The sequence below is a fragment of the Rutidosis leptorrhynchoides genome, chromosome 4 (genome assembly GCF_046630445.1).
Source record: "Rutidosis leptorrhynchoides isolate AG116_Rl617_1_P2 chromosome 4, CSIRO_AGI_Rlap_v1, whole genome shotgun sequence".
In the NCBI taxonomy this organism is placed as follows: Eukaryota; Viridiplantae; Streptophyta; class Magnoliopsida; order Asterales; family Asteraceae; genus Rutidosis; species Rutidosis leptorrhynchoides.
The window spans coordinates 247,033,813-247,046,232 of NC_092336.1; the positions used below are offsets into that span (position 1 = coordinate 247,033,813).

Consider the following 12,420-nt stretch of genomic DNA (forward strand, 5'->3'; position numbering starts at 1 on the left):
ATTTAGAAAATAACAAAAATTAAACGATCAAAATGAAAAAGTAAAAACAAAGATCCATTCAATGTGGAATTTTCATTGAGATTAGAATCTTGAAAACTCTTATTTTATATGCGGCATTAGTTAGCAATTCCCTTATTTTTTTTATTATTATATTATTATTATTATCATTAATATTAATAAATTGAAATTAAAATGATACAATTCATAAATTAATGTTACATGTTACATTCATTAGTTAACGATTACATAATTAAACTAAAACACAATAAAATATTAAGTAAACAACGGCAAATGAAGATTATTCGTTGTCGGAATCATCAAACGCAATTTGGTATTGCCTTTCAATCTTTTCTCGAGCTTTCAACACCAAATCGTTTTGTGATGGAGTCAAGTCGGATGCAATCGGATGGGTTAGATGAAACGTTGAAATATCCCACATTGTACGCGTCTCGGTTGCCTTGTATATTTTCTACAATGTCCGCTTTGTAGCATTTGCGGTTTCAATAACCGAGTATCGAGCTTCTGCACTCGACAATCCTGAGACCACATCTGATGAGCCCGAACTCCTTTGACTCTTGGAACTTTCACGACCCGTGGGACGGTGTAGTGGTTCTTCTCGGAATAAACTCTCAACTTGACGCATATCTACACCAGGTGTTTGGTCCTTGTTTGGTTCCGGTGCACCAGTGGGTTGCTCGACCGGCGTTTTTCTCTTGTTAACGAAGCCCCAAATGTTAAAAATTTCGGATAATCTTTGAGAACTTCCAAACTTCCTCGTAAGTGAAGTTACGACATGTATCTTCCTTAAAAGTGCGCAGTGTAAGTGACATTATATCCGTATCGTTTTGCTCACTTTGCCAAAAAAAATTCAAGCTTTGTGTAGTGTCCACTGAAAATCTTAACATCTTTCGCCATTTTGCTCAATTTACCCGTGATTTGATCCGCTCAACTTTTTCAGACACTTACGAATTGTACCTCGTGTCGGACCGTACCACAAAATGATTCTTTTGTTTGGTTATTTAAAAAAAAGTTTGACCATTCTTTTCAATGATGTTAAATTATCGCTTTGATGTCTGGTCGTCGTAAAAATTTGTAAGATAGTAATGCTACAGTGAAAAAAATACTTGATTTTATTGTATATAGTTTTAATATTACTATAATATTTTTCAAAGTAAATTTATCATTTTCAAACGTAATGAGACTTGATATAATTATTTTGCATGCGTAATGGAATAGTACATTTTTTTTTGAACGGCGATTTTTTGACATCAGTGTATCATTTATTTTAACAACCCTCATCATTTGCACGTAACACGCACGTTCGGGCGGAAACCCGAACTCGATCGACGGTACCCAGGAACACATCCATTCGGGCAGCGTTCCAGGTAGAGGTCCGTGAACAAATCTAGTAAAACCTCCCTTTAGGATCAATATATACCACCATTATTGGTGTTCAGTTAGTTTAAAGAAAATCATGTCATCCCTAATGATCAAACTCATGAACTCTGGCCCTCCTTATCCGATGACTCACATGGGGAATAGTAAGTTTATCGTTTGAGCTATTAAAATCATTAACTAATTTAGAAGATAACAAAAATTAAACGATCAAAATGAAAAAGTAAAAACAAATATCCATTCAATGTGTAATTTTCGTTGAGATTAGAATCTTGAAAACTCTTATTTTATATCCGGCATTAGTTAGCAATTCCCTTATTTTTTTATTATTATATTATTATTATTATCATTATTATTACTATTACTATTACTATTACTATTACTATTACTATTATTATTATTATTATTAGTAAAACGTTACGTTCATAAATTGAAATTAAAATGATACAATTCATAAATTAATGTTACATGTTACATTCATTAGTTTACGATTACATAATTAAACTAAAACACAATAAAATATTAAGTAAACAACGACAAATGAAGATTATTCGTTGTCGGAATCATCAAACGCAATTTGGTATTGCCTTTTAATCTTTTCTCTAGCTTTCAACACCAAATCGTTTTGTGTTGGAGTCAAGTCGGATGCAATCGGATGGGTGAGATGAAACGTTGAAATATCCAACATTGTACGCGTCTCGGTTGCCTTTTATATTTTCTACAAAGTCCGCTTTGTAGCATTTGCGGTTTCAATAACCGAGTATCGGGCTTCTGCACTCGACAATCCTGAGACCACATCCGATGAGCCCGAACTCCTTTGACTCTTGGAACTTTCACGACCCGATGGACGGTGTAGTGGTCCTTCTCGGAATAAACTCTCAACTTGACGCATATCCACACCATGTGTTTGGTCTTGGTTTGGTTCCGGTGCACCAGTTTGTTAACGAAGCCCCAAATGTTAAAAATTTCAGACAATCTTTGAGAACTTCCAAACTTCCTCGTAAGTGAAGTTACGACACGTATCTTCCTTAAAAGCGCGCAGTGTAAGTGACATTATATCCGTATCGTTTTGCCCACTTTGCCAAAAAAATTTCAAGCTTTGTGTAGTGTCCGCTGAAAATCTTAACATCTTTCGCCATTTTGCTCAATTTACCCGTGATTTGATCCGCTCGACTTTTTCAGACACTTGCGAATTGTACCTCGTGTCGGATCGTACCACATAATGATTCTTTTGTTTGGTTATTTAAATTTTCCATATTTTCGGACACTTGTGTCCAAATCATAGCCAAAAGTTGACTTTACGCATCCGACCACGCCGTCTTTTTGCATATCACTCTTTTGCCTTTCGGATCGGTTTCAACGACTTCTTGCGAATTAGTGTTGAGGAGTAAACAAGGGAACTTGCGAAGCATACGACGCGAACTCCATACCTTGGTTTGGGTTCGAAGACGAGCTGGAAGGTGACTAATACATTTGCGAATCAAGTAAATTTTGAAAAAAGTCATGACTTCGTTGAATTTCGAGTGGAACGATTGGTTTGTTTTGAGGTGTTTGTTAATTTTTCTTAGATGGTTTTTTAGGCATGTTGATAGTTGAAAGTGTATGTATGTGTTTGTCGAAAGTGTATTTAAAGTATGTAGTTGAAAGTGTTGTAAAATGAGTGTTGTTTGAGATTGTGTATATAATGTATTTGATTCTGTTAATAAAAAAAGGAAACAATGCCGTTGAAATACAACGGCTATATAGACGTTCAAATTTAATAAATGGGTCCCCTTTTCTCGTGCTTGGTTATGCGTGGAAAGAAAATAAACCAAGGCGAAGTTGGATTTAGAACTCGAGTGCGAGCCAGTACGGGGAGAATGACATTGGCGGCCTCGAGGTCTCAAGTCACTGACGGGAATGATCTTATGACTAAGTAGTTTTTTATGAGGTGGTGGTGATAATTATAGTCATCATATCACTCTTCATAGGAAGAGCCAGATATATTTTCATTAAGTATCATATAACAAAAAAAAAGTTACTCATAGTCAAAGTTTAGAAGGAAAAAAATCAACTCGAGACTATTAAATTGAGACATATGAAGTATATTTGAAAATCCTTTTCCGAAAAAGACTTTGATGAAACATTCGGGTGGTGATCCTTGCACCACTATTTTTTAGTCATATACTAGTAAATATTCTAAAAAACAATTCTAGCATATAGCACTTTAAAACATCTTAGAATTTTAGGATATTGTGATTATTTTCATTAAAATATACTAATACTTAGATTATAACATTATTATAAAAAAAAAAAAAAAATTTGAACAGAAAAGATTTTATTGGTCCAAACGACCCCTAGCGAGCAATTAGGAGGCCGAAAACAAAAAATTACAAGTGGTTTACAAGCAACGAGTTCCAACTCCTATCTATTTTACATATGCTACCCACCATCTAAATGCAACATCACAAGTCGATTCAAACAAAACATCCTTTTTTAACGACTTCAAATTGAACGCTATCGAGTATCTCCATATATGTCGTAACAATGTAGAGATAATGACATGTAGAGTATATTTCTTTTTGGAAGTTACATGCCTACCCATTGAACTATTGCATCCATTCTTCCCATGAGTTTAGGAAGGGGATTTGCACGTCCACCCAAAGTCTTGCCTTATGTTCCAAATGACCATCACATAGAGCACAACAAATGCTCTGGATCTGGGGACAACGCGCCGATAAATTTACTCGATTTGGTAACCGGTTCAACACTACCCTCCACACAAACACGTTAATTTTTCTGGGGTAACCATTTACACCATCTCGTATATGGTTCAATAATCGAAAGTAGATTATGATCCAAGTGTTAACGGGTACAGCTTACCTTGAAGATGCCATCATACGAAATCTCCCAAATTAAACAGACTCTGACTCTAAAAAGGACAACCAGTTATGAGTAAAGCTAATTATATGTAAGCAGATCATAACGCAACAGCAATATGCAAATGGGTATTATGCAGTATAAAGAATCACATTCAATAAAACTGAAGCACGAAAAACTGCATCCGGATACCATTAACTCTTGAACATCATGCAACTCATTCTGAGCTGAGGATGAAACCATAACATCACCACAAACAAACAATGACACTTTTTAGAAACTTCAGTGATAATATTGACAAAAACCACCCTCCTAGTAACATTTAAAATACCTACAGCTAGAATAATATTCTGAGATAAAGTTGTGAACCTTGCAATGCAAAATTTCAGGCAAGTTTCCAATATCAAGACCAGTTGACTCAGAACAAAAAATTACGAGACTTCCATATAAGTTCTACGGAGACTATGACTTTGACTTTGACTACGAGATAATTAGTTAATTTTCGGACTTGTTTTCGCTCTCCCTTTACCGGATCTTTTATCTTTACTCTCTAATGGAAACTCAGCAGTAAGTTGATTCATGTGTTTTTGAAGATCAGCAACCGAATCATTTGGAATTTTTCCCTTTGGGCTTGTTTTCGGTTCACCAAGTTTAAGTTCCAGTCTATATAAAGCGCACGCATCACAGTTGCTGACTACATACTCGAAGAGATGCCATTGGAAGGATTTCATGGGTTGTGGGTCCATGAAATAAGATTTTTTCAGCCATCCAGATTCGTTAAACACTTGTTTTCTTGATTCGTGCCAACCACGGCCTTTGTAATCAGGAAGCGATCTCTGTTTTCGATTTCCACTCTCGAATGCTCTTCGTGGCTTATCGAAAAATAGCCACTCGCGTATTGTTTCACCCTCAAATAGTTGAATGTCAAAGAGCTCTGAAAGAAGACAGCCAATAAATGAGAAACCAAGGTTAAACAATTAAGTGGGGAAAATTTCAACCCATATATGTGAAAGCATGTCAGATTTCGATTAAAACTTATTGGTAACGAATCAAAGTGGTAAAATCGACATATGATGCTGCTATCTAAGAATGTACATGTTAAACAAGTTGTAAAATATACCTAAAATATGCTTATAATGTAAATGAAAAAATTACACAAATAGTCCTTATAATTTGTACCATATTACTAATCGCGTCCCTGAAAAAAATTATGTGGATAGTCCTTGTGGTTTGCACATGTTACATTTAGAGTTCCTCTAACTAATCTCCAGTTATTATTTCCGTTAAATGACCACCGATGCAACTTTTTCTCAAGTTTTAAATTTATTTAATACAACTCTTTTCAATATATTAATTTAATATATGTTTAGTGAACTTAAGTGATTAGTTTAATTAATTACTAGTTTGGAATTCATTTAATATGTTGAAAATTAATTAGTTCAATGTATTTGAAAGAATAATTGATTTGATTTAAAGTTTCAGAAAACATTACATTGATGGTCCTTTAGTAAAAATAAATTAACGGCCATTAAATCTAGGGAGTATGAACGTAACATGTGCAAACTACAAGGACTGTTCACATCTAAAAACAAGTTTAAGGACGTAACTAGTAATCTGGTACAAACAATAGGAACTATCAGTATTAACTGTTTCATATATAAATGGTCCTTATTGTAAGGAAAAAAGTTCAACAAAAAAGTATTTATAAAAATATAAAATTGAACGGAAGTTTTAACGGGTCAACCCAAATTTAGTGCTTATAAGTTTTGATTAGTAACCTAGCCAGCAAGAATAACCCATTTGCCACATGTTATATATTGTATAGGAGGGACCGGAGGTCATTTTAAAAAAAAAAAAAAAAAAAAGATTAGGCTGGGTAGGGCAATTTCATCCATTTCAGCGTGAAAAAGTCATATTTGGATGATGATTTGTTAATAACACGTCAAATTGGAAAAAATTAACAAAAAATAAAATAAAACAGAATAACCAAAAAAAGTCAAATAGAGAAAAGGTCAACGTAAGATAACCAAAAAAAGAAAGGGGACAAACAGAGAAAAGGTCAACGTGTACATATTCTTAAAAAGTTTATATTCACAAAAACAACACTCTTTTACTAATATTTTTGAAATCAGGCATGAAATTTAAGTAAAAGAACAAGGCTTCAGGTAGGTCAAGAATGCAAAATAACTAGGTAACCTGACTTATAAAAGCTACTCGTTTATACATTATTATTCAACAAGTCCAACCAGCCCATTTTACCATTGATCCAAGTCATCCAACGGATGAATTAAAAAAATAACGACACAAATAACAGGCAGTGATATAAAGGGGAAAATCTGAATAGATTTAGTAATAAATCATTCAATTTGGGTTATGGTAGTACCGGGTCAAATGGGTTCAAAGTTGCATGCAACCATCTTGCTCACTAAGAGCGCAGTGGCTGGGCCCTGAGATCCTTGCAAGAGGTCTCAGGTTCAAATCTTCTGGTGGCCAGGGAAGGATTAGGAAACGATCACGGATTAATACAATTCAGCCATTTTTGGGCCTGTTTAAAGATACCCATTTTGCGCCTGTTACCCAACCCACCCATTTTTACACCTCTACAGTAAACTGACCTGGTGAATTCCAAGGTGATCTGGCAGTGGCTGCCCCCTCGCATTCTGGAATACCTACATTCTTTCCTTCCGCCGTAGCACTAACTGCAGCAAAAAGCATATTATCCTTCAATTCAATTCCTTTTGGTCTTACAATCGGTTTCATTCCAAGTCGGCCTTCAGTTTGAGCAGCATCAGCATGAATAAAATTGCAATAATGAAATGTTTGTCCTTCAACAGGCCTTGTACAATCCCAAAGTGCACATTTTGGTCCCAAAAAAGCAGAAGGTGGAGGATTAAACCCATTTATTTGGGGTAAAGCATCTTCATCAAGCGATATATTAAAATCAAAGTCTTGAGGAAACTCAAATGAAAGATAATCGAATTCAGAAGCAACGCCTTCAGTTTTATTATGTGCAACGCCTTCAGTTGTATTATGTGCAATGCCTTCAGTTGTATTATGCGCAACGCCTTCGGTTGTATTATGTGCAACGCCTTCGGTTGTATAGTGTTCAAATCCTGAAGGGTTGCATACACCAGAAATATTGAAATATTCTTCTCCAGTTGCCTGACACGTGCACATTTTGGACATTGGTTATAGTTGGTCTCATTAAAGATAAATGTAGATATGTAATAACAGAAAATGAATTTACAAACTTCTCTAAGAGAATGATCTTATAGTACATACACAGTATAATTATCTCTATTTGGAAATAAGATTCAGATACAAAAGGGTTTGTACTCATAGACTTGGTAATAAGCTCAAGTAAGTAATCTCGAATCAATGTATAATATCAATATTGTGTATGTATACACATGTGAGTATATGAGTGTACACTCAAATAAAGAGAACCAACCATTTTCATAATCTGTTTCACAGATATTTAAACTTGCTAAAATAACAAAAGAAAGACAATGGCATCATTAACTCTAATTCCCATGTAATCCATTAACCACTACTGAAGACCTGGTGCTAAATTCAGAATAATTCAATAATGATATCTACTCAACTCACAGACTCTATACACAACACTGCATTATGCATTCTTTCATTACTCGTTACCGGAAGATAAGTATAAGACGTTGTATTACGAGCTGCAAGACAGTATCATCACAAAAGAAAAATTAAAACATTCACCTCAAAAAAAGCTGCATTTTCACCATTTACATAAGCATCATGGTTAGTATTCGGAAGCCTTAGCCCGCTAGTTGCATCATCTTCCTCATCAGATAATCGTAGCATCTTACTTATGTCTGAGGGAAACAGCCCTAAACTTGCACCCTACACGAAAACGCCAAACACCACTTAACATCCCAATACTTAAACCATCTAAAAAGGGATAAATTATTACTGTAACAAACAGCAAAATATGACACCTGCTGTAATGAAGAAGCAGGGGACGGCTGACTAAGTTCATTCTTCAATTCTTGAATCATCTGATGAATTTGTTCTTCCAGCTCTGCAACTTCAATACCACAACTTTCTTTCCTTGTAGACCGAAGACCTGCGAAAATTCCATCGAGATCCTCTACACGATTCTTCGTCCTATCTTTTAGCAACTTATAGAATTCTGTCTTGGATGATTTTGTATCTTTTCCCATCACCAAATCGATGAAACCAAATCCTAATAACTTTTAATCTGAAGCTGCCTACCTGCCAAATCAACATCAACGTTCAACAATTCCTTAACAAAAAAAAAAAATAATAATAATAATAATAATAAAAAAAAACCTTGATCGTTTTTGAGAATTTGTAAATATAAATTCAGTAACTGTTTTGATAATAATATATGATATGATATGACGATTTGTGAAGATGAAATTTATGCAGTTGTCTTGGAAAACGGTACAATCACATCACAGTTACGTTAAAAGGAAAACTATATTTTAAAACCCTAAGATGGAATAACAGAAAGAAAAAAAAAATTGGATCGTTGATCAAAATCGTTGTAAATAAACAAAAACGCATCAAATATAGAAAGAATAAAAAGGGAAGAGTTGATCGAAAGTAACTGTTCTTGTAAAGTAACTAACTAGGGTTTGGATTGCAACGGAAAATTGGATGTTATTTTGTAGAAAAGGAAGGATCGGGAGCAAATTCTGTTTGCCCTTGGCTGATGTACGCGGCACAACAATAGTGAAATAATAATTACTCCATGTATAAAATATAAAATATAAATAAATAAATATAAATAAAATATATATATATATATATAATAAAATATACAATATATCTATCTATCTATCTATATCTATCTATCTATAGATTCTATTAAATTGCTATTTCAACAATTTCTCTTTTTCTAAAAAAAAAAAAAACAAAAAGAATCTTCTATAAATTCTATTAAATTACTATTTGAATAACATCATTAAACAACAATTTCTCTTTTTTTTTAAATCAAAAAGAAAAAGAAAAAATTAGAAGTTATTTTGATGATGTCATAATACTAATTAATTAAATTAAATTTTAAATCTATAGATTCTATTAAATTGCTATTTGGATGACATCATTAAACAAAAATTTCTCTTTTTTTTAAAAAAAATCAAAAAGAAAAAGAAAAAATTAGAAGTCATTTTGATGATGTCATAAAACTAATTAATTAAATTAAATTTAAAATATACTTATTACCCATCTTTGCACGCCAGCTCCTGTTTCCCAATTAAAAAAAAAAAAACTAGAAAACCAGTTTTTATTTTTAAAATTTGAATCTTCCCCATCTTCTTTCTCACAACTCTTAACCAGGCGATTGTTCTCAAATTGGGGTTACGAATTTCAGTTTCAAATTTTATATAATTAAGGTTACAACTTTTAGTTGTATTGCTGGCTGATTTTTGAAAAGTTTATTTGGTGTATGGTCATGTTAAGGTATCATACTCATGTTAGAAGCTGCTCAATGCTCAATGGATGAAGGTTGCATGAAGCTGCTGAACGGTTAAGTTGTGCGACAACATAAAATGTGTAAGTTCATGCCTTTTTTTGTTGATTCCTTTATCTTTGCAAGTTCTTTCTTACATTGGGATGAAAGACTTTTGTAGATTTTTTATGACCGCCATGTGTTCGATTAAATGCTTGATGAAATGGATATTGGTAAGTGGCACTTTTTTTCTTTAATGTTTACTGTGACCTAATCAATCTATGTTTGGGCAGAAATTTGAGTAGCGAGATTTAATGCTTTCATCAACAACGGAATTCATGGTTTTGTCAAGACCGTGAAATTTAATGCTCTTGATGACATCCTTTCTGGTATATTGTCATCCTTAACCGTTTTTTGTATTTTGTAGGATTGCTTTTTCTGTGTATTCTATTGATGGTTTTGTAATCTTCTTTCTATGTATTAGAAATTGTGACTTGAATCAAGATATGCATTTTTCTTAGACGCACTTCATGTGTATGATATAATGACATATGTGACTCAATATGAGATATGCATTTGTTTGTATATAAGCTTGATGGTATTATTTAAGTTTGGTCTTTAGGATGCTTCTTACATTTTATTGTGATATAACAGGTTCATAAAGAGGTTATCAAATGGAAGAACAAGAAATTGCCATGCTTAATGATTAGATAACATGACTCTAAAGTTAACTAATACTTAATCCGACAATCTATTATTTAATCCACTTTACTTGTTTAGATCTAGTCAATCAAACGTAGTATTTGGATTGCATGTAACTAAGATAAACAACATTGGTAGTGATGAATTTGTTGAATATGAATTACACTTACATAATGAATATCACTATTGTTAGGCTTAGTCAAAGATCCTTCGTTTGGATGTATTTAATTAATTATTGCATAAAAATTAGTTTAAGATTATCTTTCAGCTAGTAACTTGAGATGATCTGATTAGGTTTAATAGCATATCTACTTGTTAATCTATTTGCATGTTGATTAATCCTCATCACAAGATTAAATTGATATCTTGCATGTGTTATATGATTAAATTAAACACTAAGAATTAAGATATTAGCTTTGAACATCACTTAGTTAGTATATGCTTTAAGTCCTACTTAATGAAAACTATGTGGTTTGTAGCTTACCTTATCTAGGAATAATGATTGGTCTATGATTATTATTTTGCTACTTATCAATGTGAGTTAAGAAACTTATCTAATATGCTTCCCGTAATCAATTTTCTTTATTATATCTCGTCTTTTCAATATTAAGTTCCATTATATCTTTCCTAAGATAGTTTAATTCATTTAAGAAAGTACCTTTTACTATCTCTTTCTTAAGAGATAGTATTCCAAAATTCAAACAACAATCGGAAAAAAAAATATTTCTAGTTCTTTAATAAGAATTAGACTATATAAATAAATCACCTTAAAACCGCTTTCGCGCTCTCTTGGGATGATAACCTGAAATACTACATCTGATCGAGTTTTGTTGCTCATTAGGGTGTTAAAAGTGAATTAAAAGGTTATATAAATTTAAAACTTGAAAGGCAAATTAAGCACTGCACACTTTTGCACATCAAACTTTTTGGCGCCGCTGCCGTAGAGCGCGGTAAGAACGAAAATTAGATATATTTTGGTTATTGATATTTCTTTAAAATAAGTGATTACGGTCCTCCTTTAGGGGAAGGTTGTTGGGGTTCCGTTTTAAAGGCTCCTGCTTGAACCTAGACGTTGATGGTCACTTAAGTATTGAATGGCTCAATAATCCGATTTATGTTTGATTATTTGTTGTTAAGCGATAAAAGTTGTTCTATAATATATATATATATATATATATATATATATATATATATATATATATATATATATATATATATATATATATATAATATTAAAATTTATATTTATAGTTACTATCATAATTATTTAATGATTTATTAAATTTTAGCATATTAATATAATATTAAATCTTAGTTTATTTACTCATTTCATATTAAATTAGAATCTTAAATCCCTAAACTCTTAATCTACTTCCTAGAACATTTGAAAATGACAGAATCTATTCCAATACCACAACCTACCATTTCACCACCTATGTTAGCTAGAAAACATAAGGTTAGTGGAATCTGCTCCAATTTTAAGGTTAAATGACAGTGATTCTTTTCTTGAGGAAGACTTTCGGGAATTAATGGATGTAGACACGGGGGATTTCATACCTATAAGTATTAAGGATGAAGATCTAGATGTCGAGTTTGACGAGTTTATGAAGGTCAACATCAATGATGAATCCGAGGATGAACTGTTTGAAATATTTACTATGAAAGAACTTATACCGGAAACACCACTTGAAATATGTATAACTCCGATAGACTTCGTGTATCCTCAAGAAATTATCAGATGTGAAATGGTATTTAAAGACCCGTTTTGGCAAGAACCCGCAACAAAAACAAACATATTGCTGCAAACCACACATAGTGTAGAGTCATTTATTGACACTAGGATTATATGCAAAATATTGAACAAACAAACAAATTTTTTTATCTTCACAATTCGAGGTGTTAATGACTGGTTAACGTTACTAATTCGTGGAACGTTTTCCACTCATTTTATATGTCGTCCGAAAAGTGTGGGGGAAGGTAGACCCCACTAAGAAAATGTTAATGTGGGGACGAGT

The 12,420-nt window shown here is 32.8% G+C and overlaps 1 protein-coding gene across 2 annotated transcripts; it reads right to left on the reverse strand.

The window, feature by feature from the left end:
- Window positions 1-4,427: 4,427 nt before the first annotated feature.
- LOC139843437 (transcription factor VOZ1-like) lies at window positions 4,428-9,001 on the reverse strand. 2 transcript variants are annotated; one of them, XM_071833514.1, is made up of 5 exons: window positions 8,862-9,001; window positions 8,226-8,502; window positions 7,987-8,130; window positions 6,870-7,416; window positions 4,428-5,188 (listed from the first exon to the last, which is right to left on the reverse strand). In XM_071833514.1, exons 2-5 carry the CDS (start codon window positions 8,448-8,450, stop codon window positions 4,746-4,748), a joined length of 1,359 nt encoding a protein of 452 aa, XP_071689615.1. In that variant the 5' UTR covers window positions 8,451-8,502; window positions 8,862-9,001; the 3' UTR covers window positions 4,428-4,745. The 2 variants fall into 2 exon arrangements, with proteins under 2 accessions (XP_071689615.1, XP_071689616.1); XM_071833515.1 differs by having other exon boundaries at window positions 8,883-8,941.
- Between the last annotated feature and the right edge of the window lie 3,419 nt (window positions 9,002-12,420).